Source organism: Phocoena phocoena, chromosome 10 (assembly GCF_963924675.1).
Source record: "Phocoena phocoena chromosome 10, mPhoPho1.1, whole genome shotgun sequence".
Classification (NCBI taxonomy): domain Eukaryota; kingdom Metazoa; phylum Chordata; class Mammalia; order Artiodactyla; family Phocoenidae; genus Phocoena; species Phocoena phocoena.
This window is the reverse complement of record NC_089228.1, coordinates 7,414,045-7,440,570: the sequence shown is the minus strand read 5'-3', so window position 1 is coordinate 7,440,570 and position 26,526 is coordinate 7,414,045. Positions and strand designations below refer to the sequence as shown.

The window sequence follows — 26,526 nt, the reverse complement described above, 5'->3', positions numbered from 1 at the left end:
TCAGAGTATAAATTGTTTAGTCCCATCGTTGCTAAATGTTAATAGATAATGGTCCTTAAGGACCTAAGTGAAAGGCTCTTGTGCAGAAATATTGTCAGTTCTCCATAATTATTATTCTTTTTTTTTTTTTTTTTTTTTTTTTTTTTTTTGCGGTACGCGGGCCTCTCACTGTTGTGGCCTCTCCCGTTGCGGAGCACAGGCTCCGGACACGCAGGCTCAGCAGCCATGGCTCATGGGCCCAGCCGCTCCACGGAATGTGGGATCTTCCTGGACCGGGGCACGAACCCGTGTCCCCTGCATTGGCAGGCGGACTCTCAACCACTGCGCCACCAGGGAAGCCCCATAGTTATTATTCTTGGGCACTGGTGCTTTGTGGGCCAGGAGCCCCAATTGCAAAGGATCTAATGTGTTGACAAATGCAGGGTTTTTGTTTTTTGTTTTTGTTTTTTTTTTACTGTACTTTCCTTGTCAGCAGATAATCTTCTTTGCCCTTTTTTTGAGGCTAAAAGTCTGAGAGATCAAGGTGTCGGCAGGGGTGGTTTCTCCTGAGGCCTCTCTCCTTGGCTTGCAGATGGTCAGTCTCTTGCCTCTTCGTATGGTTCTTCCTCTGTGTGTGCATGTCCCTGGTGTGTTTTGTGTGTCCAGATTTTCTCTTATAAGGACACCAGTTATATTGGATTAGGGCCCACCTTAATGGCCTTATTTAAAAAAATTTTTTTTGAGGTTTAATTGACATTAGTTTCAGGTGTACAACATAATGATTTGTATATGTTGTGAAATGATCACCATAATAAGTCTAGCTAACATCCCTCATCTTAGTTACAATTTTTTTTCTTGTGATGAGAACTTTTAAGATCTACTCTCTTAGCAACTTTCAAATGTGCAATACAGTATTAAGTAGTCACCATGCTACAGATTATACCCCCATGACCTATTTATTTTACAACTGGAAGTTTCTACCTTTGACCCCCTATAGCCATTTCTTCCACCCCCCAAAATTTTTGCAGTTTTAAAAGCTATCCTCATACCCCAAAAGATTGGGAACCACTGCTTTGAAGTTATTAGTGGTGGTGTACAAGAGATTTGTCAAAATCTAGGGCATAGGCTTTTTTTTTTTTTTTTTAAGTCTTAGTTTTTATACTGGTTACCAGGCACTGGAAAAGGAAATACCATATTCAAAAACAGTAATGTTGAGCATTTAGAAATATTTTACTTAGGAAAAAATAAGTTTATACATAGAAAATGTTTTAACAGAAAAGAAAAATAGAAGCTAAATCCTAAGATGCTTTATGTTTTACTCCACTTTGTTCAGTGGTAGAATTCTGGGCTTTGCTTAGGGTCAGACTCTGACAGGACAGGAAAAGCAACAGAGATGATTGAAAGAGACAATAAAATAACTGGGAAATTTTAATGTAGTATACGGTTGTGATTATATTTTGCATGAGAATTTGGAGCAACTTTACTGTACCAGTTGTATTCATTAAAAAGTACTGTTTTGTCCATGTCCTGGGGCTAGTTTATTGTTAAGTATTAATTAATGAATGAGAATTTTGGCACAAATACAGCTGAAGGATTTACTGAAACTGAATTATCAGGGTTTTTATTTTTATTGGCTACGCCACGCAGCTTGTGGGATCTAAGTTCCCCAACCAGGGATTGAACCCAAGCCCTCGGCAGTGAAAACGCAGAGCCCTAACCACTGGACCGCCAGGGAATTCGCTGTATCAAGGTTTTTAAATTATTTTCATATTAAGATCTCCAGAGAATAATTTTACAATCCATAAGTTAAATATTTTTGATGTTTTTCATGATGAGAACTCTTACAAGTTTCTGCATCTCATAACAAATTACTAGCTAGTTGGTCCAGAGATGTTCGTCCTCTTGGACTTCTAGGGAAATGATGTACTTACCATTCCAAAGATTTCATTTTACCCAGTAAGCTACTATATGAGTAAATGTAGGCTAGTTTTTGGCTTAGGTAAAACAATGTACATCAGTGTTTCTTTGAGTTGATCATTGTCTTACATCACTGTTACTTTTTAAATTACAAATTATCCTGAGTTTAGTTTTATTGTTATCAGTATAGCTTATGGAGGGTAGTTTGGTAATAGAATGTGTTGGTATATATTTGCATTGGCATTGATTTGGGCCTATTTTCCACTAACTGGATCTTAAGATATCTTTGCTTTGTGGTTTATATAGGTATCAGCTATATACATTCCCAGATGTTTCTGTTCTGTGACACTCACCATTATTAGTGAGTTATTTTTTGGCTGGAAAGTATGCTTCCATTGAGTATGTGAGCTTTTTTAACCCTAAGTTAGTCATCAGCCTAAGGTTCTAGTACTCTTAAGAAACTGCTCATTAAAAAGAACAGCTGGCTAGCACCTCAGATATGATCCATTGCTAGTGTGATGTTACAGTCCTTATCTTTTCTTTTTTTTTGACTCAAAACCAATTTTTTTTTCTTTTCTAACATCTTTATTCGAGTATAATTGCTTTACAATGCTGTTAGTTTCGTCTTTATAACAGAGTGAATCAGCTGTACATATACATATATCCCCATATCTCTTCCCTCTTGCATCTCCCTCCCTCCCACCCTCCCTATCCCACCCCTCTAGGTGGTCACAGTCCTCTTTAATGCATTGGTTTATCACACTTAACTGCTTCCAGGTGTTTCTTCTGTGTTTTATCCATTTTTACTTATTGACACATAGCATATACAAATAAAAATGCTATGTCAGAGATGTGGGTCGTGTGTATGCTTGTACTTAACTCTGCTATAAGGAAAAATTTGCATTCCCAAGAACACAAGAAATTTTGTTATCAACAAACTCAGATCAAAAAATAATTGCTTACTGGGACTTCCCTGGCAGTCCAGTGGTTAAGACTTTGCCTTCCAATGCAGTGGGTGCAGGTTTGATCCCTGGTGGGGGAGCTAAGATCCCACATTCCTCAGGGCCAGAAAACCAAAACAGAAGCAATATTGTAACAAACTCAATAAAGACTTTAAAAATGGTCCATATCAGGGCTTCCCTGGGGGCTCAATGGTTAAGAATCCGCCTGCCGATGCAGGGGACATGGGTTCAAGCCCTGGTCTGGGAAGATCCCACATACCGCGGAGCAACTAGGCCCTTGCGCCACAACTACTGAGCTTGCGTGTCTGGAGCTTATGCTCCGCAATGAGAGGCTGAGACAGTGAGAGGCCCGCGCACCGCGATGAGGAGTGGGCCCCTCTCGCCGCAACTAGAGAAACCCTGCGCCCAGAAACAAAGACCCAACACAGCCAAAAATAAATTTATTTTTTTTAAAAAAATGGTCCAGGGCTTTGCTGGTGGTGCAGTGGTTGAGAGTCCACCTGCTGATGCAGGGGACACGGGTTCGTGCCCTGGTCTGGGAAGATCCCACATGCTGCAGAGCAGCTAGGCCCGTGAGCCATGGCTGCTGAGCCTGCCCGTCCGGAGCCTGTGCTCCGCAACGGGAGAGGCCACAACAGTGAGAGGCCCACGTACCGCAAAAAAAAAAAAAAAAAAGGTCCATATCAGGGCTTCCCTGGGGGCTCAGTGGTTAAGAATCCGCCTGCCAATGCAGGGGACATGGGTTCAATTCCTGGTCCAGGAAGATCCCACGTGCCACAGAGCAACTAAGCCCGTGCGCCACAACTACTGAGCCTGTGCTCTAGAGCCCACGAGCCACAACTACTGAAGCCCGCGCACCTAGAGCCCATGCTCCGCAGCAAGAGAAGCCACTGCAATGAGAAGCCCACACACCGCAACGAAGAGTAGCCCCCGCTTGCCATGACTAGAGAAAACCCGCACGCAGCCATAAATATGTAAATAAATAGATAAATAAATGAATATTTAAAAATTGTCCGTATCAAATTTAAAAATCCAAAAAAAATTGCTTACAGTATTTGTTTTTTGGGGTGTTTTTTTTTTTTTGGCTACACAGCTTGCGGGATCCTAGTTCCCCAACCAGGGATCAAATCTGTGTCTCCTGCAGTGGAAGAGCGGAGTCCTAACCACTGGACCACCAGGGAATTCCCAGTAGTTTTTTTTTCTTAAAAGAAAAAGATTGACATTTTTAATAGTTATGTGTGTATAACTGTAAAGCCTAAACATTACTCAGCAAATCAATTGATGAATTATATTACGTTTTTATCCATTTTCACTTTTGCCTTGGAATGATGGTCTTTCTTTCCCTGTCACTGCCACCTGTCATTATAAGCCAACCACTCTCACCATATTTATAATAAACAAGGGATAACTTTATTCGGCAAATGTAATATGTACAACTGATATTTCTGGGATTTGCTTTAAAATAATCATGTAGAAGAGGAAAGATTATAGATAAAATAAGATTGGCTGTGAGTTGGTTGTTGATTAAAACTCGGTAGTCTGTGAGTTCATTACAGGGTTTTCTCTGGTTTTGTATTTGTTTGAAATTTTTCATAATAAAGTTTTTTTAAGATGCAAAAAAATAGCATATCAGACAAGATAAGTAGTGTGAACAAAATTTTGAAGGAAAAGAAACAGATGAATAGCTAATTAACAAAGGTGGTTTTCCATTCAGGCAAAGGAGTTTGAACTAACCTAGTAGGTATTAGGTAGCCATTATAGGCTTCTAATAGTAGAATGATAATGGTCATAGTTATTTAGCATCATGGGAGAATGAAGAGTAGATTGAAGGGTTGAGAACTCAGGAGAGCAGTTCACTGCAACCTTGAAATCATAAGGAGGTGAGTAGTGTCGGTGAATGGATGGATAAAAGGCAATCTGTGAAATATTCAGAGGAGAAAGAATACCTCTGCATCTAGGCTGTCAGTCAGGTGCTAGTGCCAGCACAGTGAAAAGGAGAGGTTTTTTGCCTCATTGACCCAGGACTTAGATTTGAACCATGTCCGGTGTCGTAGTGGAGTATATACCAAGTGATTTGTAGCTACATTACAAATTTAGTCAATATTTTGGCACTCTGTCTTTTAGTAAGTCAATTTTGACAAGCTTCTTGTAGTTTCAAACTTTTTTCTCTTTCTGAGGGTAATTAAAAATGGAAGGCATCATATATACTACTGAGGCAGAACTGCTAGAACAGAGTTTTGATAGCTTATTTGAAACTGAAGAGCTCAAATCAACAGATGCCAGCTAGATGGCTAGCATTTGTTTTTTCATTACTGGGAAAAGAAATTTAGAGCTTGGTGCTGCCTTCTATTAAATGAATTTAAAGTTATGTCATGGGACAACCATAAGAAAATACTTCCGTTGTGTAATAGTGCCTTATCTAGGTTTTACTTTGGAGATCCCATCCCAAGTTTAGTGAAAAAGCAACTGAGATTTCCTACTTAGTATAAAAGAATTTTAGAGGACATCCAGTGCATCCAGTCAGTAGTCTTAAAAGTGTATCACAGAAATGTTGAGAATTTGCAATTAACTTTCATTTTAGGGTTTTCTTGTAGGCTGTAGAGAGTCTTCTAAGGAAGAAACTCTATGAGGAATGTTAGAATTGAAATTATTTTGAACCTTACGGGAAAATGTAGCCTTCCCACTATGTTTGTAGGAGTGTAAAATGGCCTTAACTTTCTGGAGGGTGGTTCGGCATCACTACCAAATGTGCTCATGTCCTTCTAGCAGTTCCACTTCTAAGAATGTGTCCTAAGGAATTGTTTATACACATGTATAAAGAAAGGCATATGTACATGTACATGTCCATTCAGTGCAGCATTGTGTATATTATGGAAAATTAGCAACAATCTAAACATTCTCGTGCAGAGAATTGATTTAAATTATAGTGCATCCATAGGATAGAATACAGTGCTGTCTGTTTTTTGTTTGGCTGCATTGGGTCGTCGTTGCGGTGCACGGGCTTCTCATTGCGGTGGCTTGTTTTGCGGAGCACGGGCTCTAGGCGCACGGGCTTCAGTAGTTGTGGTGTGTGGGCTCAGTAGTTGTGGCTTGCGGGCTCTAGAGCGCAGGCTCAGTAGTTGTGACACACGGACTTAGTTGCTCCATGGCAGTTGGGATCTTCCCAGACCAGGGCTTGAACCCCTGTCCCCTGCATTGGCAGGCGGATTCTTAACCACTACATCACCAGGGAAGCCCCAGTGCTGTTGTTTAAGAGGAAGAAATAAATTCTGTACATGTGCATATAGAAAGATGTTCAAAACTTACTACTAAATGAGCAAAGCTGATTAAAGAAAAGTAGGGTTCTCACTTTCATCTTTGGGGAACTTTGGGAAGTGGAATTATGTGAGAATTTCACTTCTACTTTTTATGCGTTTGTAATGTTTGTGTATTTTTATAAGCATTTATTATTTCTCAATAAGTCAATAAAGATACAGCTATTGGTCAGGAGAGGATCCCCGTTGTGCATATCAGAATTATTAAGCTTTAAATTCCTTTACTGCTAGATACTTAGCCACCTGGTCTGTCAAATAATCACAGAACACATATAGTCAGCTTCTGTTTGTCTGTGTTTTGAAGGTTCTTGCTGCCCATTGTTCTTTATTCTTCTTCATTCTTAATAGAATTTTTCATGAGACCAATCAGTGAAAAGTTTTGTCTAAACAGTTTAAGAGATTTATAAAAGAATCTGTTTCTGTACCCCTCTGTGTCATTGCTAAAAGATGGAGTGGTTTGGGGTTTTCTTTCTTTGGGGGTAGGGTGTTGTTTTCACTTCAGGATGACTCATTAATTGTAGAGACACACTTCAGGATTTTCTTTTCCCTTCATGGTTGTGAAGATGCAATACTTTGGCACACAGGCAAACAGAAAGAGTTTTTGCAAAGTGCCTACCCTCTTCTACTTGGATAAGAGAAACTTTATTATTTTGGGGGGAACGGGGGCTGCACTGGGTCTTTGTTGCTGCATGCGGGCTTTCTCTAGTTGCAGCGAGTGGGGACTACTCTTCATTGTGGTGCATGGGCTTCTCATTGTGGCTCCTCTTGTTGCAGAGCACGGGCTCTAGGTGCGTGGGCTTCAGTAGTTGTGGCTCGCAGGCTCAGTAGTTGTGGCTCGCAGGCTCTAGAGCACAGGCTCAGTAGTTGTGGTGCACGGGCTTAGTTGCTCTCGGCATGTGGGATCTTCCCAGAGGAGGGATCGAACCTGTGTTCCCTGCGTTGGCAGGTGGATTCTTAACCACTGTGCCACCAGGGAAGTCCCAAGAGAAACATTTTAAAATAAAACTTAAGATCGTTTTTATACGTAGTAGAGTTACATGAGTAGTTACTCACTTCATGATTGTTGAATGAAGAAAACCCTGACAAATCTAGGTAATATAAATCCCAAGAGAGCCAGGAATGTTAATCTGGACTTGTTTGTCTAACGTAGTACCAACAATAATTGGTGCTTAATTTTTAAAAAATTTCTTTTAGGGAATTCCCTGGTGGACTATTGGTTAGGACTCTGCGCTCTCACTGTGGAGGGCCGAAGTTCAATCCCTGGTTGGGGAACTAAGATCCCACGAGCTGCTCAGCAGCCAAAAAATATATATTTTTTTCTTTTAATTCAAATATTGCTATCTAAAGTTAGTAGTAATTACTTTAATAAGTAGAGCCTATACATTAAAATCCTAATTTTCTTCTTAACTCCACTACTGTGTGTGTGACTTCTTATAAGTTAATACTTTTATAGCTGTTTCTTCATTTATAGAATAATGAATTCGACTCTGAACTTAAAACTCTAAATTTCTTATCAACTGGAGAAATTTTGCCTAAACTACTGAAAATATAAAGATATCAATTCCTTATAAATATGTATGTCTCACTTTGTCTGGAGTAAGTAAACATGGTTCCCATTCAGGGTTTGAAAATGAAAAAAGTATGGATTTAGAGGAGGCAGACACAGAGGTAGGAGAGGTTCTTTTCCGATCTAGTATGGAACATGGCTCTAAAGCATGATCAGAGGCTTCAAACACAGTAGGACAAAACCTTTAGAAAGTCTTTAGAATATAGCTCTTTAAAGAGGTAAATCGAAGTTCATTGAGGGTATCATCTTTATTTGACACTTAGAAACCTAAAATTTTCCTAACTGATTATTGTTAAGGGCAGAAAGAGTCTGTGCATCCTTGGTTAGTTTAGCAGTAAATATCTGTTTATCATTGTTAAATGAATTGTAAATAAAATATTTCTCTTCACTGTCATCTTAAAATAATTTAAGATTTAGTTTCGTTATTTAAAGAGTGTACTCTTATCCTGTTACTCACCCCCTTCCTTCCAAGCACAATGAAATATGTCTTCGCCTCTATAATATTGCCATTATTGAAGTATTTCATGGGGAAAGAAATTCTTACTGTGGACTGAAATAGGATTTTTTTTAATTGGGTTTTAATTACCTCCTACTCTAGTAAGTTTAGAGCTTTTGTAGACATCAGTTTATTGTGCCAAGCCCAGTAGCCCCTAGAGGGAGTATAAATTTAGGCAAAGGAGCCAAGGGATAAACAGGTGTTGAAGGAGAAGAGGTGGGAGAAAAGGAAAACTTTATCTTGGCTCTAAATTACTAAATAATGATGTTTCTTTAGTCTCTCTTAATTGTTTATCCCAACACGTTTGTCTTTTCTTCTCTTCAGCCCTGAATTTCTAGATCCTTTGCCTGTATTAACTTGCTTCAGATCGTAAGCCTAACTTATAACTTACACTACCCCAAGTACATGAACTTTTCCCCAGATCTCTGAGCTCTTTCTCTTTTCTTAGAGTACATCTCTTATTTTCCAGTAATTCTTATTTATTTCTTGTAATGCTTATCACTTCTCTCTCCTATACTTTTCTTTTTTTGCATGTTTCTTACATATCCTTTTCTCACACGGTTTATTTTACTTTAGCAAAATTGAAATATACACTGTTAAAGATGAGTGAAAATAATTTTTAGCCACATTCAGATTATTAGTAGCACCTCCTCTTTGTTTACATATATTTTAAAGTTCCAGAGAGCCACTTAAATTATTATTTGCTACAAACACTAGTCTATGTGCACCTATGTCAGCAGTACAGGTATTATTCTTTCTACTGTACACTGAGAAAACTGAGACTTTTGAGACATTGCATGAATTGCCCGAGTCAGTGTCACGATTCACAGAAATTTAGAGCAGGAGGAAACCCAGTGAAGATTTTACTTTGAGGAACTGAAGTCTCATCTATAAAAAGTGATTTTTCAGGGATCACCAGACTAATTAAGTTGTAGGCTAGAACTCAAATTTCCTGACTCCTAATACAGTACTTTTTCCTAACATACATTTTCTCCTCCCAAGATAAAAAGCTTTATGTTAAACAGTACAACGGCAGTGTTTTTCCTCAATATCTCAGTTTAGGTTGGAAATGGAAGATAAGCATATAATGCAGCTGCCACATTAGTTCTCAGGCAAGTTGGTTGTGTAGCTAAATGTACATATATATTTACTGCTTTCTTAAGTGTTATGTGGTTTAAAAATTGAGGATATAAACATACAAAAAAGTCTTCTAATATTCTCTCTGTCTTCCCTTTTTACTGTTTAGTCATTCAAAAGTAGGAAATTTAAGTATAGAAGTATTTAAGAATAATCTCAACTTACATGTATAACAAAATTTTGAATAATCAGTAGATTCAGAAGTTGAATCTTAAAATTAGTGGTTATTTTCTTTTAACCCTTATTGAAAATTTTTCTGACTTTTTTTCCATCTTAATTGTGTTGAATTTATTCATTTATTGGCCTATTTTACTGCTTCAGAGTTATTCTGTATATCTGTTGATTTTTATTATTTTAATAGTTTAAATATCAGGGTAGTAGATTGGGCTGAACATATTGATTTCAGAATACATTTTAGAAGCTTATGTTTTTTAGTGAATCCCAGTTTAAGGGTTATTGCTTTCAAAAAGAAGAAATTTGGTTAATTGTCGCATCTGGCTAGTTGGAGTTTAGAGAAATGAGGTTTCTTGTATACAGAGTCTTTTATTTAGTATGCAAGGTGGGAAAAAAATCCTAATAATTTCATAACAGTACTATGTGAACAACCTGATACCAAAGCTCTGAAAAAGAAACCAGGCCTAGGAGATGAGGAGTCTAGGGAGGATTTTTTCTTTTTTTTTTTTAATATTTATTTATTTATTTGGTTGCGCCAGGTCTTAGTTGCAGCATGTGGGCTCCTTAGTTGCCACATGCGTGTGGTTTCTAGTTCCCTGACCAGGGATCGAACCCGGGCTCCCTGCATTGGGAGCGTGGAGTCTTAACCACTGCGCCACCAGGGAAGTCCCCTTGGGAGGATTTTTAGGTGGAGGATGTTTTAGATTCTAAAATAGTAAGTTGTGGCTAATAGGATGAAAATAATCATTAACCCTCTTAAAAGATCTGAAGTAATATTACTGCCCTTGAGAAAAGTGGGCATTGCAAACTGATATTACTCAGCCTACCTTTTGTGTCAGCCTAAGCAAGAAGAGGTTTTTTTCTTTTTCTGTAATACCTGCCTATTTTTAACATATTGAGTTTCACATAATTTCAAAAATGTCTATAAAATATACCTTTCTGGCCCTGAATTAGTGAGTGTACATATTTGTCTTTACTTTGAAATCTCATAATTGGGCCCTAGATTGCAGAGTGAATTTAAAACTTAGGGAATCCACTACATCCCCAAACATTTTTTTTTTATAAGAAGGGGAGAAAAGTGTAAAATTTCAATGTAAATACCTTGCTGTTAGCATGAGAATTCATAAAAATAAAAATAATCTCAGTGTTTTCTTTCAAATGTAATGATAGAGGATAGATATTATAAAGCCACAGGAACTTAAAAGGGACATTTTGAGAAAATGCCATGTTTGTATATATCTAAATATATATTCACTAACATATTTTGTCAGAGATCAAAACTGAGGAAGAAATTTGACTTTCTGGTGGTTTGTGAGAGAGTTGATCAGAGATTGCTTCTTGGCTAAGTTGCTGTCTGCATAGGCTGTTAACAATTGTTTCTCTGGCAGCAGATCTTGTTCATCAGGATTGCATCATTTCTGGGAGAATGGCCAAGGTCCACAGCCACAGTACAAAGACTGTCTGAAGCATATGAGGCCTGTTCTTTTTCTGAAGCGGCACTCCTCTTCCTGCCAGTCCTCTTCACAGGATTACTGAAGCAGACTTGTTCTGAATTTCTTTCATCGGATTGGCTGTTTATTGGACTCTTGTCTCCCAGCTGCTTCCGGCTCACCTGGCTGATGCAATTTCTTTTTCTGAAATCTCTGTTGGAGTTGTTCTTAAAACACTTTTTGTCTGTTTTCTCTGAGAGTGACCTGACAGATCACATGGGTCTTGTGCTTTCAGCAAGTCATATAGAGAAGAGACTGTCAGAATGGCAGATACAGAGACTATTGACCATTTCTGAATTCAATTTAAAAGACTGGGGTAATTATAAACTATTTCTGGCACGTTCTTAAAAGCCTTTTCCTTAGAAACTATATGTAAATGGTGACTTCTCAAAAGAGTACTCAGTACTGGGAGTCAAGCTGGTTCTGCTTCTGAGTCCAAGAACTTAACTACAGTTCCTGGGGGGTCTGATGGATTGTAGTTAAACTGAAATGAAATTGAAATTCCGATGCATTCATTTTCCCCCTACTGTATACTCATGTACTTATTTCTCTTTTTACTCCTGTCCGTTTTTCTTTCTTATTTGTTGTTGCTAAAGGAGTCTGTTTCTTCCTTGGTGTAATTTTTATCTTCCTTCCATTTACTGTTACCTTCATACCTTTTATTTTTACAGTTCTGAGTATGCTCTTTTAAAATTGTTTCTAAAGAATAGTTTATTTTCCAATCTTTAATAAAAAGTTAGAAATCCATAAGATAGCAACATAAAGAACATTTACTCTCTACTGCTTGGTAACTGGAATCTCACACGCAGCTCTTTTCACATATATGATATAACATTTCAGATGTTGAAACTCCTTTCTGGCTAATGTTAAATTGACTCCCCCCCACCCCCCCAAGTCCTATGTCAGCACCTATTTTCCTTTTCTTTTTGGAGTGTAAAAAGCTAATTAAAGCTCTGTTTTCTACATGCTTTCCATTGTGTAGTTGACCACAAATGGATTCCCTCTTGTCACTCTTTCTGTAGTAGGACAAGAGGGTAGGGGGAAGAAAGGACTAATATGAACTCTAATAGATCATGGTAGGTCCCTGTCTGACTGGAGAATAAATCTGACATTTGATTAAAGAAAAGCCTCCGAATTTAAGAATGGGTCAGAGGAGGAGAAAAGCACCTCCTAGGAGAGATAAAAAGAAGGAATCCTTTGGGAAATGGGAGAGAATTCTGATTTGAGGGAAAGAAAAGGATTACCCAGAGACAATATATATCACTTCTTAACTCAAATAGACAACTGCCTTTTCTACCCTTTATTTAGGTTCTGGCTTTACAGGAAAATAAGATAACAAGGTTAAAGGACAAAGATATAGTACTAAATGGAACAATTACCGTTAAAATATTATTTCTGTAGAATTCTATTCCATGTGTCCATCTGTGTTATTTCTTTCTATACTAATTTGCTTCTCAACTTTTTCTAGGTCTTCAGAACTACTGGCAGATAATTTTGGGGGACTTCATATTCAGAGGTCTATAAAAAGGTGACTGAGCCAAGTAAATTCTTTTAATTTGTTTTAATTTTTGTACTTCAATGAATGCTAAAAACTATAATTTTGATATGAGTGATCATAATTTATTCAGCAAATACTCTCAAATACCCTCTACGTGCCAGGTGCTGTTGTAGGCTGTGGAACTACAACAGAGGATAAAATACAAAAATCCTTGTCCTCATTGAGTTTTTACTTCGGTAGGAAGAGAGAGAGACAAATTAACAAGTACAAGATACTTTGAAACTGTTCCACCTAGAGATTTTAATTCTTATCAATTCTTTCTAGGACATATCTCCAACTATGTGATAAATTAGTAACTGCTATAACTACTAAGCTTGGTAAACTGTAGTAGGAGCCTATTGTCTTGTCTTATAAAACCAGGGTAATTATAGTAAAATACTGCATATAGATAATCTGTTAGAAGTTCTTCAGTTAACATTTGAATAGCTACATTTTGCATGTTATCTTTTTTTTTTAATTAAAAACACCCAATATTATAAGAGTATTATTACCCAATATTATAAGAGTATTATTTGGAACAGGATAACCAAGCTAATCCAAAATGCCTTCATCAGAAGAGTGGAAGGGGTCATGTAAAATTACACAAAAGGGAAATGGAAGAATTCATGAAAGTAATTACTTAATCTTTCTTAAAGTTATTTTTCAACTATCCAAATTAGCTGGGTTGAGATTTCATTAAGGAATGTATTAATCACTTATTCATTTATTAAGGAGACATTATCTGAAGTGATTTTTCCATCTTTTCCTTTTAGTGTATCTTTTTTTGACTCAGAAAAATAACCACTGTCAGCTTAGTTTTGTAAGTTTTCTTTTATCTAGACACCTACGTTTTTTTATGGGCATATAATAGTAATGGCTATGACAGAGGATTTTTTAATGGTGTTGAGTAATTGGTAGTGAGGGGTTCTTTACTGAAATATAACACATGATTCAGATTCCTGTATTGGTCAAGGTAGTAGTATGCTCATTATTAGACTCTGTTCTGGTTATTTAGCCAAGTAGCCTCTGGGCTTTGTTGTTTTGCTTTTTTGTTTTTTTTTTTTTTTGAGAATTATGCAGTGATACCAAATAGAGAAAGAGTTGGAACCAACAATCCCCAATGTTTAAAAATGCCCTTTTGGGCTTATTTGATAAGTATTCTCTCTTCTGTTACTTGTAGATTTTATCTCAATTTCCCAGAGGATTAGAGAATGTACTGCTCTCCTCTGTTTGGTTTGTTAGGGAAAGGAAACATTTATGTGTAAAATAGGCCCAAAGGCAGAAAGTTGTATTAGTCACTTTTGTTTTATGAGCTGTGAGGAAGCAATACATAGGAAGGTTTGCCCTTTTCATTTCAGTCTCAAGTCCAACATGTCACCTCAAGTTGAGTGGGAACGGGTATATTGCCACACCCGGATTTGGAGAGTCCTAGGTCCATTAGTGAGATCCAGCTCTTTCAAAGTGTAGGTGCCAGGGAGGACTGCTTAGTTTATAGCTGTTCTAGCATTGTAAAATAATGGTACAGAAGAGTATTATCTTTACGTGTTCTTAAAAATCTTGTCCTGATTCACTGTTCACTATTGGTTTTCTTTTCCATGTTAATTTGCTTCATATTTCAAAATAAGAGTCAAGCATCTGAGATCATCTACCATTTTAAAATTTGCATTGATCCCCTGTATTGACTCAATTAATATGGTATAGTTTTCATTTGATTTAATTTTTTTAGTATAAATAACCATTTTCTACTGTCTTACTTGTCTTATCATGAATCAGTATATCAGTCATGACTGCTTTTTGTAGTTTTTTTGCAAAAATCTGTATTAACCTGGGCCTTAACAGTCACATTGACTTTCTTTCCTCCCACATAAAATGCTTTGTGTTCCATTCTTTTAATGTTTTTTTTTTTTTACAGAACTATAAAATCACTAATGTAAAGTCAAAGTACACTTTTTCCCTTTGCACCATACCTCCAAATCTCTTAATCTACTTAATCTACTTTTGTTTCTTTACACTACCAAGTTTGTTTCTTTCTGTTCCCAAACTCCACTGGCTGTGGTCACCAACTCAAGGTATCCTCACTGCTTTTCCATGCAAAATTTTCTTATTTTTATCATGAAACTGTACACTTTGTGGTTTATGTTTTTATTCATACCTAGCAGTGGATATTATCTCACAGATATCATTACTAACTACATCTTCTCCCAAAATTATAGTTATTAAAAAGGTTTAAAAGAAGGAAAAGAGTATTCCATGACAAAAGAAGGCAATAAGAAACAGCTATTCAGTCAAATATAAGCAAATTGATTTCTTTTATCATCATATTTAATTTGGAAGGAATAACATTAAACTATAACATTAAACTAGTAAATTCTTTTAACTGTTCTCTTTCTTGTTAGTTAGGTCCTAGGGTGTCAGAAATTTTTGTTTGATAAGCAGTTGTGGAATGGGAGAAATGTGCTCATTGGTGAGCAGACTGTTACTTTCCCTTTATCTGAAAAGAAAAAAATTAAAATAGAAATGAAAAGTGAGCATAACTTTTGCTACCTCACTTTGTGGAACATTAATGTAGAACATAGTAAACACGATACAATGTTGATCCCTTGTATTTGTTTTATATTTATCCCTTAAAAGCTTTGTTCAAAAAATAGAAAAATATTCAGTAGTATTTGCAATAAATTCAAAGAACTTTCTGGTTACTAGATGTTTTCCTTTTCTGTTCTAGGATTCCTCATGTCCATAACATGTTGGTTGAGGCTCTGCAGCTCACCCCCACTCTCAGAGTGGCCAGTCTCTGATAATTGGACCCCGTGATTTCCACTTTCTGCTGTGTTGGACGTCATGAGCATTGCAATCCCTCTGGGAGTCACCACACCAGATACATCCTACTCAGATATGGCTGCTGGATCAGAGTAAGTGCTGCTTCCTAGGTAGCAGATACATTACCAGTTTGTGTGGAGACAAATTTCTTGTGGGCATCTAATAATAAATAACGTGGTATTTTCTAAACCCAAGCCTAGCCCATTGTAAATGACATTAGACCTTTCCCTTTTCCCCATAGAAACTGGAGGAAAAAAAGAATTAGAAGCGGGAGGAAAAGAATTTGGTGGGGCGGGATTTCTGAGTAAATAATTAATAGAATTAAATTTTCAAGGTAGTGATTATGTTTTCATTTGTTTTGATGGGTGAGGAAGATTGAAATAAGTAAGTGTCACTACCTGCTTCTGTAGAGTTAATGATTATCTGATGAATGAAGGATAAGGAGGAGTTCTCTCCAACTGATTTTCCTTGAAGGCCTCTTCCTATGTACTTCTCATTGTTCTAGAGTAAAGGGGCTGCAGCTATATGGGCAGGTTACTTAGACATTCTGATATTTGGGATAGAAAATGTGGAAATTAGTATCATCTGTTTTTATAATATTCATTGCCTAGAAAGAGGACCTTCAAAATCAGTGGTACCAAACTTTTTTTTCAGCTAAGAGCAGCTTTAGGAATTCAGAATTTGTCGAAAAGTCCAATCCCTAAAATAGACTCTCAATTCTTGAAGAATTTAAATGCCAAATGGCAATGAAGGTAGGCCTTCATTATAAAACTTTATATTCACAGTTTAAAATTTTTTAGCCTTTTGTATCCCTTCTCTTTTAAGTTGTCCAAGATTCCCCCTGCTCACAGATTCCCCCCCTCTTGTCCTTTTACCTCCCTTGTACCCAATCTTCCTTGCTTACAGAAAGGAAGTGGAAGCCCCCTACCTTTCAAGACGAAGTGGCACTACACCAGGATGTGAAAGTCCAGCGAAAGAGACCCAAGGGGCCTAGGGGGCAGCACACCCCCAGAAGCCAAGTCTATTCCAGGCAGTACCAGGGATTAGGGTCTGGGCTGGAAAAATCCTGGTGTTTTGAATATGTTCAGGTCCAGTTCAGACTCTTGATCCCACAGCCACTTCTTGAGTGAGGTGGGTGTTGCTCTAATTCCCCTGTTTCTCTTGCCATTCTCACAGTCCCTGGGGATTCCTTCCCCTTCAGCAAAGTAAAGAAGCTGTACCAGAACTCTGGGTTCAACTGCATCCCTGATAATAGTGGTTTTCTTCCTTAAGACTGAGAATATCAGTAAAGAGCATGTATGTTTCTTCACAAAGCCAACTAGGATAATTTAACTGTTTCATGACTTCCTTAAAGAGGAAGACTTAAAATGAAGCTACCCTAAGAAGCAGTGTATTATATTCCGGGGTCGTGTAGAATTGAAAGCAGTTTCTGGCCTTATTCCCATATAAAAAGGAAGATGGAGGGTCGGGGGGTAGGGAAGGGTGGATTGTGTTACTTCCAGGGCCTTTTTTCCTGTTTTGTTTTGTTTTTGTTTTTTTGCATGCCACAGCGATGTAGTTATGCCAATAGCCGAGACTACCAATTTTACAACTATTTCCCAAATAGAGTACTTAAAAATCTTCCTGCATTCATAGATAATTGTGTAGTGTTAATGAATTTGTATAAAGTCAACCACTAACCTCCTATATGGATTGGCTGACAGACTGTATATGTAAACAACATTAACATTTGTCAGAAATTTCAACGAAAAGATTAACTCAACGAGTTTGGGGTTAGTAGCTAAAGAAAAGACCTAAAGCTATTATTCTTAAAACAGGGATTTTTCCCATAGTACAGAACTAACTGCCCATAAATGTTGCTAGGGAGTCCAGAAGTAATTGCAGAATCAAAAAATGATTGTGGCCTAAAAGTTTGACTGCAGTGTTTCTATTTCCTGAAACATTTTCATCCATAATCTCCAGACAGATTTCTGATACTGTGGTCTTAGCTAATTACACAGTTTTTCGTTTAGTATTCCTATAAAGCAAGAGGATGTCAACAATTAGCTTATATACCACTCTGTTAAATTATTGATGATATTTGTTAATGCTTCACTGTGCATATGTCACTGTCATGCATATTCCACTGTTCTGGGCACTCTAAGATTAAACCTGGTATTAAGGACAACATCCTCAACTAAATAAAAGATCTAGACCTTACCTTATGGGATTTTAAATCTGATGGCAATGGTATGCATTATGTTTTGTTTTTGTTTTTTTTGTATATTTGTAGGAAAACCTCTAGATGTAACAATAGAAGCAAAGACTTTTCTGAATTTACAATCCTGCCATAAATGAATTAAAGACATTTTCTAAGAGGTAGTGTTATAACAGCAGGTTGCATATTATACTTGGAACACAGTTGATGGAGTATATCTTTCGTAAGCATGGCTTCTGTGTATGTGCCTAGCTGTCATAGAAGTTCAAACATAGGGGAAGAAAGGCTATAATTACATTTGCATAAAATCATTCGCTAATAAAGAGATGCAATCCTAACACTCCAAAATTTTTATCGATATTTTAAAATATAGGTAAGAGCTGATATATGTTTCTGTATGTCAGGGAATATCCTAGGAAATCCTGTAGTTACCTGTCAGCATGTAACTATGTATTTAATCAGTAACCAGTATGGAAATTGCAAAGTTTCCTCATCAAAAGATGTGAGCTTAAATTTTAGTTTTTGGCACGCATAGCAATATATTAAATGCTATGCTTGACTACAAAGTATTGTGCAGTGGGATGGCCTTTTAACCTACACAATATACATTTTATTTTTATTCCCTAGACTTGCACATGAAGTGCATATGTTCATATTTACCCAGTTTGGAGATGGGTAAGATACAACCGGCATAGCTCCATCTCCATGGCCATCTTTTATTTCATGCCACTTTCCTTTTTCCCGTCCAAAAAAAACAAATTCCATTTCTAATAAACAGCTATCATGTTTCACCCCATGTGTTCAGTGGTACAAAATCTCTTACATAAAATATGTACAGCTCTTTGAAATACTTGTTTATCTAGTAAATTAACAATGTTATGTAAAGTTATTACTTTCTCTTAACCTGTCCATCATAGAAACTAAATTCTACCTTCATCTTATTAATGCTTGTTTGCCTTTGGTTTATTTAAGAAACCCCACCTGTTTCCTAATACTCAGAGCTGATTGCCTCTCAGTGAGCCACGTTCAGATCATCTATTTCTCAAGAATACTGACCTGCATTTTTGATGTATTCCCCTACCCCCACCCAGTTCCCATCTTGCAGACACTGTTAAGTAATAAAATGCATGCACTTCACTAACAGAAAATACTTTCCTGTGTCTAAAGTTCTTCTTCACCTAGAAATTACCTTTGCTGTTATTTATAAGATCCCTTCTTACAGTTTTGGAGCAAATAACTGGGTGAGTTGGATACATATCTCAGAATTTTCTTTTATCCCTCACTTCTCAGCTGACATTACACCACATTGAACTGCACACTTGATTCCTGCTGAGTCCTATATTATGTGTATTTCTAAGCAGGAAAAATGTACATTACTTGAAGCAAACAATATTCATTATTTGATTCCCTAAAAGACCCTTTGATCCACCACTAAGGCTGAGTTACGTGTGTCTTTGGAGTTTCTGATTTGTGAATCTCAGTGCTGGTTAATTTAAATGACGGATAACCCATTATTCAGTTCTGCAAATCATACAATTGCATTCGTTAATTATCTTTCAGTATTCTCCAAAACCTAACCAGGTACCTAAGTAATCAGAGTTAAAGTTCTTTTTGCCCCAAAACGTGAATTTTGTCCTTAGCCACCTATGCCTTTTTATTATCAAGTAAGGACTTACATTAAATTTCTAAATTTGAACACATTTATAATTATTTTATTTTAATAAATTGTGTTTGAACAGTTTACTTTCCACTCAGTGAGGGTACAAAAACATACTCAACCAAGCTTCTCACTAAGCCTGGTTACTTAAGATCTTATGTAATTTTCTTTAAAAGAAGAAAGTTATCGTGGTTTCCAAACCAATTAGGCATAGTGGAAAGAGCACAGACTTTAGAGTCAGACATTGTTTCAAATCCTGGCTCTGTCAGTGGGTAACCTTGGTGAAGTCATATAATCTCACCACCTCAACTTCATGTTCTGTAAAGATGGGGTGCTGTTTATCATGTTTAGTAGTGGCAGAGTAAATGAATTAATACATATAAAGCACCTTGCAAATAATGAGCAATTCAAAATGGTAGCCAATACTACTGTTGTTATTTGTCGTTAGACTAAACTTCTGAGTACAGTTTTGAATAGTTTGAAGTTCTATGGTATTATCATGCAGCTATTAAATAATTGTGTCCTTGATATGCTTGCATGTCATTGGTAGATGAGAAATTATTACTCTAATATTTGGAAGGTGTTTGGGGGTTCATCAAGATGAGAGGTATGATAAATATAAGATGCCATTGTTTTTACCTGTACTTTCTTCAGGGTATCCTGTCTTGGTAGTGAATGGAAGAGGGCCTGGTCCCTGGGGCAGTGCAGAAGGCACTTTCATCATCTCACTCACTGCAAATGTCATGTGAGGTTTCATGGAAGTATTAAGAGATCCAATTAAGAAGAATAGTTCTGAGTCTAAACCAGCCCAGAGTGGCTTCTCTAGGGGAAACTCCCTGCTCAGCTGGTACGTTTGTGTTTGTCATTAGGGACACCTTGTATCCCAGGTGCCTGCTTTGAGACATCTGCCTGTACTGGCTTCATGTAACACACAAATCCACATTTAATGACACTCCTACTGTTATTTATAGGCTTAGTTATGTTAATCAGATTGTTTCACTGAGTTCTTTCTCTTATTCTAGTGGCTGGTGGTTGTGGAAAGAGGAGGGGTTAGAATGGGAAGTTAAGTCTTAGTTTAAGGGAAGATTAGGTGTTATGCTATCATGCGTTGCTTTTCGCCTTTGTGCAGCCCTGAATCTGTGGAGGCTAGTCCAGCAGTTAATGAGAAGAGCGTGTATTCCACTCATAATTATGGGACCACTCAGAGACATGGGTGTCGAGGACTGCCTTATGCTGTGAGTATGCATTTGTTTCTCTCCAGAGCAGTGATCTTCCTGGAGTGTAATCCATTCTTATACATTGTGACTTTCTTGAAATGTTTATATGCAGCATGACGAAGTTGCCCCTTTTGCACTTCCCTGCCTCCAGCGGACGTCTAGCCCTGCATCATTGTTCTTGTTTTTATGTCCCAGTTGACCTTGGCATTTTGTTTTATCACTTTCCTGGTTGAAGCCAAAAAACGAAGGGTACTACTTTCTTCTTTCTTTCCATATGTACCATACTTTAGGGGAGAGAGGGGCCAGTGTTTGGACACTGTTGATTTAAAAAATCTTATTTTCAGGATCATAATTACGGAGCCCCTCCTCCTCCGACACCTCCTGCTTCTCCCCCTGTCCAGACGATCATCCCCCGTTCTGACCTGAATGGCCTGCCGTCGCCCGTAGAGGAACGCTGTGGAGACAGCCCGAACTCTGAAGGAGAGACTGTTCCTACCTGGTGTCCTTGTGGTCTTTCTCAGGATGGCTTCCTTCTCAACTGTGACAAGTGCAGGTAAGATCGTGTTCCATCTAAATCCAGCCCTGGGTTGCTGGGATTAGGGTTTCTTATTAGTAGGGAAAAGCTCAAAGTATTCTTTCTTGTGTTTGTTAATGTAGATGATTCCTTAGTGCTCCTTGGCTCGAATTCTCTGCACTAGGTGAGAATTGCTGACAACAAGGAATGAGAGATTGATGTTAAAGCTATTGAATTTGATATGAAATTTAATGTCCTGGAAACATTTGGTAGGTGGGAGGAAGGGGGTAGTATATGCAGAGATACTTCTCCCATGTGTGTTGATGATGCGCTGCATGCTGTTGGAAGGACTACTTTAAGTTTATTTTCCCTCTTTAGGGGAATGAGCAGGGGGAAGGTTATTAGACTTCATCGGCGGAAGCAGGACAACATATCAGGTGAGCCAAAGATGGGTTAGGACCATATTTTGACATATACTATTTTGTGGTTTTAATATTCATCCCAAGAACCCCTCTTGTAAGTTCCCATGGTCCCCAGCTCTTTTCATGGACAGTGATTGAAGTCCTCTCAAGACCATTGTAATTCTATTGTTGTGAATTAATTGTATCCAGAGTCAACAATGTTAGCCCTATAGTAATCAAATTATTCCTTGTGAGCATGCACGGGCGCGCACACGTGTGCACATGCACACACACACACATCCTTTTCTATGTTACATATACATTGAGGCAGTGGAGCTTGGGGACTGAATTCAAGGGTAGAAATACATGATATAGAACAGGGTTTCTGTGCTTAATGCCAATGATGCAGAAAGAATCTTGTTTCTATATGGAACGTAGGTATATGTCCCACAGATAATAGAGTTAATAGTAGAAGTAATAACTTACTGGGTATGGGCTAGATCGAAAGGAATAAGCTGCTTTTAATGTATTTATGAGGCTTTTTGTACAACATGAACTATGAAATAACCTTTTTTCAGGTGGGGATAGCAGTGCAACAGAAAGCTGGGATGAGGAGCTTTCTCCTTCCACTGTGTTGTATACAGCAACACAGCACACACCTACAAGCATCACCTTAACTGTTAGAAGAACCAAACCCAAGAAGCGGAAAAAGAGTCCAGAAAAGGGTCGTGCAGCACCAAAGACGAAGAAAATCAAGGTATGAAGGGTAAAGCTATCTCAAATAGAAATGTGTCTGAAATAGCCCAAATTTTGGATGAAGAAAGCACCAGAATTCTTTTAAGAAATTTGCTCCAGATGTTTGAAGGGCCACTTTTGCTCTTCTTGCACAAATCAGCTAATTTGTATTATGAACATGTAGATCAACCTCTCTTATTCCATATCATCACAACTGGCACAGAGTTTCTTTTGCTCCAGCCCCCATCCCAGGTATGAAATCCCAGCCCCACCTGGCACAAGCCCATGTGTGCCGCAGCCTCCAGTCTAGGCTTCCACTGTCCTTACAGTATCTCCCACCTCCTCAACCCCAAAACCCAGTCTGAAATTCTTGTCCTGGTACATGCCCACTTCATGTCGTTGGTTGATTGTTTTTCCCTTGTTACAAAAAATTCAGGAAACATCTCTTGAATGGTCTAGGCTTCCTCAGTGTTGTGGTCACTTTCCTGTATTCTCAACTAAAAAGTCTCCAGAAGAAATCTCTTCTGTTTTGTGTTCTTTCTTCCCCATCACGGCAACTTTGTTGCTCCTAGGTGACTTGCCCACCCCTTGTTAAGGGGATTGGTCTTTGTTTCCTTCTTAATTTCAAAACTGGTAAATCTGCAGCCTTACTTAACATTTTTATTTACATTTTCTTTTAGTGTCAGGGGTGCATATAGGATTTAAGTGATGCATGCTCTTCCCTGTTTATTACCTAATTCTGCAATGGAAAGTATTGGAATTAGCCTCAGAGTTCACTGGCCATGTGCTACCCCTATTCTTGATAATAGTGTGGGGAATTCCATTGTATTTGTTACCTAGGGTAAAGGGGACAGACTAGAACACTAGTTCTTGCCTTAGTTTTAGTCTCAGATAGGTATAACTGTCATTCTTGGTACCAAGTTTTGTTTTGTTCTACTTGTTTTCCTCTTTGGGATAGGCATTTCGAGAGGGATCCCGGAAGTCCTTGCGGATGAAGGTAAGGGGTATTCTTCCCTGATGCTGTGTTTTACTTCACTGTGATCTTGCATTTTGGTCAGCTTCTTTCCTGACATTGATGGTCTGGGAATCTTGGACCCTGCTTTTCGTTAGTTTGTAATTGTTGCCATTCAGTTTTCATAGAGCCTTTCTCCAAAGTAGATTTTCTTGACCGTTTTCTGAAATATTTTCCCTTTCTGTAATTAGCCTTCATTTATTGGTTTTTCATTAGCTGCTTCTCTCGGGGTGGGGGTAAGTGACATTTTGCCAGACAAAATGAGGCTGATGTTTTCCATCATTGTGATTGGCCTCCACCTCGGGAGTGAGGATTTTCTGGTGATAGAGCATCTCTTGTGCACCCGCCCTAGCACCCTGTAGACTTTAATCACCAGTTGGAAGGATAAATTTCATCAGTAGGAAGGTAGTAGTTTTGATAAGAATTATTCTTACTGGAATTACTTACTTTTGAGCTGTTTTCTCCTGGCATATCTGTTTGGTACAGAAGACTCGGGTGATGCTGGTGTGCTTCTTTTCTTCAGTTATCAAATAAAAGAGCTTATGAGGCATGATTTCGGGTAGTGGTTGGAGAATAGAGAAATTATGTACAATGGTTTAAAGGGACTTTCAGTTACTAGGTGATAAGGAAAGAGTTTGCCCAAAGGAGATTTGAATATACTGTCTGGTATCTTCCTTTACCTATGTGTGTATATAGAAAGACAGCATAGCTCCCAAACCATTACTTAATGGCTTCAAAGCATTTAATTAGAATTAAGGTTGAGTGTAATTCCATAAGTATACTTAAGCCTAAATGTGTAAGTGATATAAAAGCAGGATCTTTCCTGTTGACCGTTCTGTGGTAAACATTAAACTCTTGTTAGTGAGGAGAGGCTTTCTTAGGATTTATGTGTGCGCGCGTGCGCGCGCACACACACACACACACACACACACACACATATGGAACACCAATATGACTCATGTTAGAAAGATCTCAGGTAGCACTTTATATAAAATTAGAAGGCCTCACCTTGCATATACCCATAAACAGATTTGTACATATCTGTAAAAGAGATGGGAGAGGACTTAAGAGCCCAAGACCATCAGAATCCTGGGATGTCTTGGAACACAATTACTGTTTCCTTGTTAGATCTATCTCCTGCAAGGAGACAGTTGCTTAGAGGGGACCTTCAGTAGATTTAAGGGGCAGACGTAGCCCCTGATCCCAGGTGTTAAGTCCTTTTCTCTTTTATCAGCTAACTATTGGAACTTGCTTCCAGAGGTTTGAAAGCAGTTGATTGGCTCTCCCAGAAAACTACATGTAAACCCCAAATATTGCTTGCAGTTTTGAGATGTTGACAGATAGCCCCATAAGCATGTTAAAATTTAGATAACTAAAAAGTACTGGGGCTTCCCTGGTGGTGCAGTGGTTAGGAATCCGCCTGCCAATGCAGGGGACACGGGTTTGAGCCCTAGTTCAGGAAGATCCCACATGCTGCAGAGCAGCTAGGCCCGTGCGCCACAACTACTGAGCCTGCGCTCTAGAGCCCGCGCACCTAGAGCCGGTGCTCCAAGACGAGAGAGGCCACCGCAATGAGAGGCCCGCACACGGCAATGAAGAGTAGGCCCCCCCCAAAAAAAAATAGTACTAGTTGGTTTATTTTGATTCTCATATCAGAATTCTAAATTGAGTTATAAATTTTGTACTCAGAATTAATTGTTAGTAAGAACTACACCAAACATCTGAGTGGGAACAATACCTTAAGAATGAGAAGAACCTATCATTTGGCTTTTTAACCCCAAAGTTGAATTTCCCTACTGGAGACTGCTCTAAACCAGGGTTTCTCAACCTCGACACTGTTGACATTTGAACCAAATAATTCTTTGTAGGGATCAGGGCTGTCTTTCGCATTACAGTCAGCTGTGTAGCAGCATCCCTAGCATTTACCTGCTGGGTGCCAGTAACACACACACCCAGGTGTATTAATCAGAAATGACTTCAGGCATTACTAAATGTCTCCTTGGTGGCAAAACCCCCTCTGGTTGAGAACCACTGCTCTAAACCCACTGAGATGGGGTCTCCAGTACCTGGAAGAATGGGATAGCAGAGTATACAGTTATATTAGTGAACAGTAGCTAAAACTATGGCAGAGGCTTCCAGTATACATTGTTTAACAAGTTAAAAGTTCAGTGATCACTGCTGGGTGCTTACACCTGGGAATACTATTTGGGCACCCCTAATCCCCAGTCTTATAAACACCCTTAAGCCTCAGCTTTTGTACTTTTCTGTTGCTCAGCTGCTACTTACACCTCAAGCTGGTGATAGTCTGTTCTCAGTGTGTTAGCCTTAGGTGTTTGTTACATCCCTTGTTTATTGTTCATTCTTTTGGACTCTAGTGACAAATGTGGAAAACAGTGGTGTTAACTTTTTCCTTTGATTTCCCTGTTCCTTGGGGGAAGGATGGTAGACAATAGTCAATCAAAACTAGTGACACAGAAGTGAAAGAAAGTAATTGTTATAATGGGTATAAATGTTTTCTCTGTCATTTGTGGAAACTATATTTAATTTTTTCATACCTGTTTTTGCAAGTTTAGAGTCGACATGGATTTGCAGGTAGCTTTGGTACTATAGTGTCTTTTCCTTCTAGCTGTCACTAGTGTGACATCATCACACGTTTGTTTTGTTTTCTGACGACACCTTAAGTCCTGAACACAATGGAGGAGAACATGTATCAGAGTTCAGCTGTGTCTCTATAGCACAAGCACATATAAAACTGTTTAGGATGATGTTGGTGAGATGTAATAATCTTTCCTCAGTACTGTGTTGTCATAGAGGGCAGCGGTTTTCCGAAAGAGGTATAGCACAGTATCTCTCAGCATTTCCTACACTGCCCCTACCCACGCCCCTCCACCCACCTCACCTCTACAGAGGGTGGCTGTTTTAAAATGTCAAAAGTAGAGTGCTAGAAAGATATACTCCAAATGATAGCTTTTTCTATGGGAGGCAAGAGTATGAGTTACTTATTTGTTTATTTGGTTCACATGTATTTTTAGAATGAACATGTATTAATTGTATATTAAAAATAATAAGTCGCACAAAAACATTCTCCTGGATGCTAGTAAAACTACCAATTTGAGATGGCACACTGTTGTTTGATAAGTATTGAAATTTAAGCAATATGGATATTTTAAGGTGTCTGTATTGTTCATTTTTATGAAGATTTTCTTATGAACTTGATGTCATTCTTCTGATAAGTTTGATTTTTATGACTTAAAAATGGTCATAAAATGACAGTGATGGGATGGAATTGCAATCCAGATTAATTTCTCACTTTATAAATGAGGAAGCTGAACCTCACAGCTCACTGGTAATGAAACCATGATAGAAGCCAGATCCTGACTCCCAGGCCATTACTCTTATGGCA

General features: G+C 38.2%; 1 protein-coding gene across 2 annotated transcripts in view; it reads left to right on the top strand.

Moving 5' to 3' along the window:
* Nucleotides 1-15,411: 15,411 nt before the first annotated feature.
* The window catches only part of SETD5 (SET domain containing 5), a 44,618-nt gene continuing 33,503 nt past the window's right edge, over nt 15,412-26,526 (top strand). The window contains exons 1-5 of one of the 2 annotated variants that reach the window (XM_065884799.1): nt 15,412-15,482; nt 20,374-20,479; nt 20,863-21,014; nt 21,354-21,412; nt 21,955-22,133. In XM_065884799.1, the coding sequence (XP_065740871.1) occupies nt 15,412-15,482; nt 20,374-20,479; nt 20,863-21,014; nt 21,354-21,412; nt 21,955-22,133 (567 nt within the window). Of the gene's footprint in view, nt 15,483-20,373; nt 20,480-20,862; nt 21,015-21,353; nt 21,413-21,954; nt 22,134-23,069; nt 23,109-26,526 lie in introns of those variants that run through there. The other variant, XM_065884800.1, reaches the window with a different exon arrangement.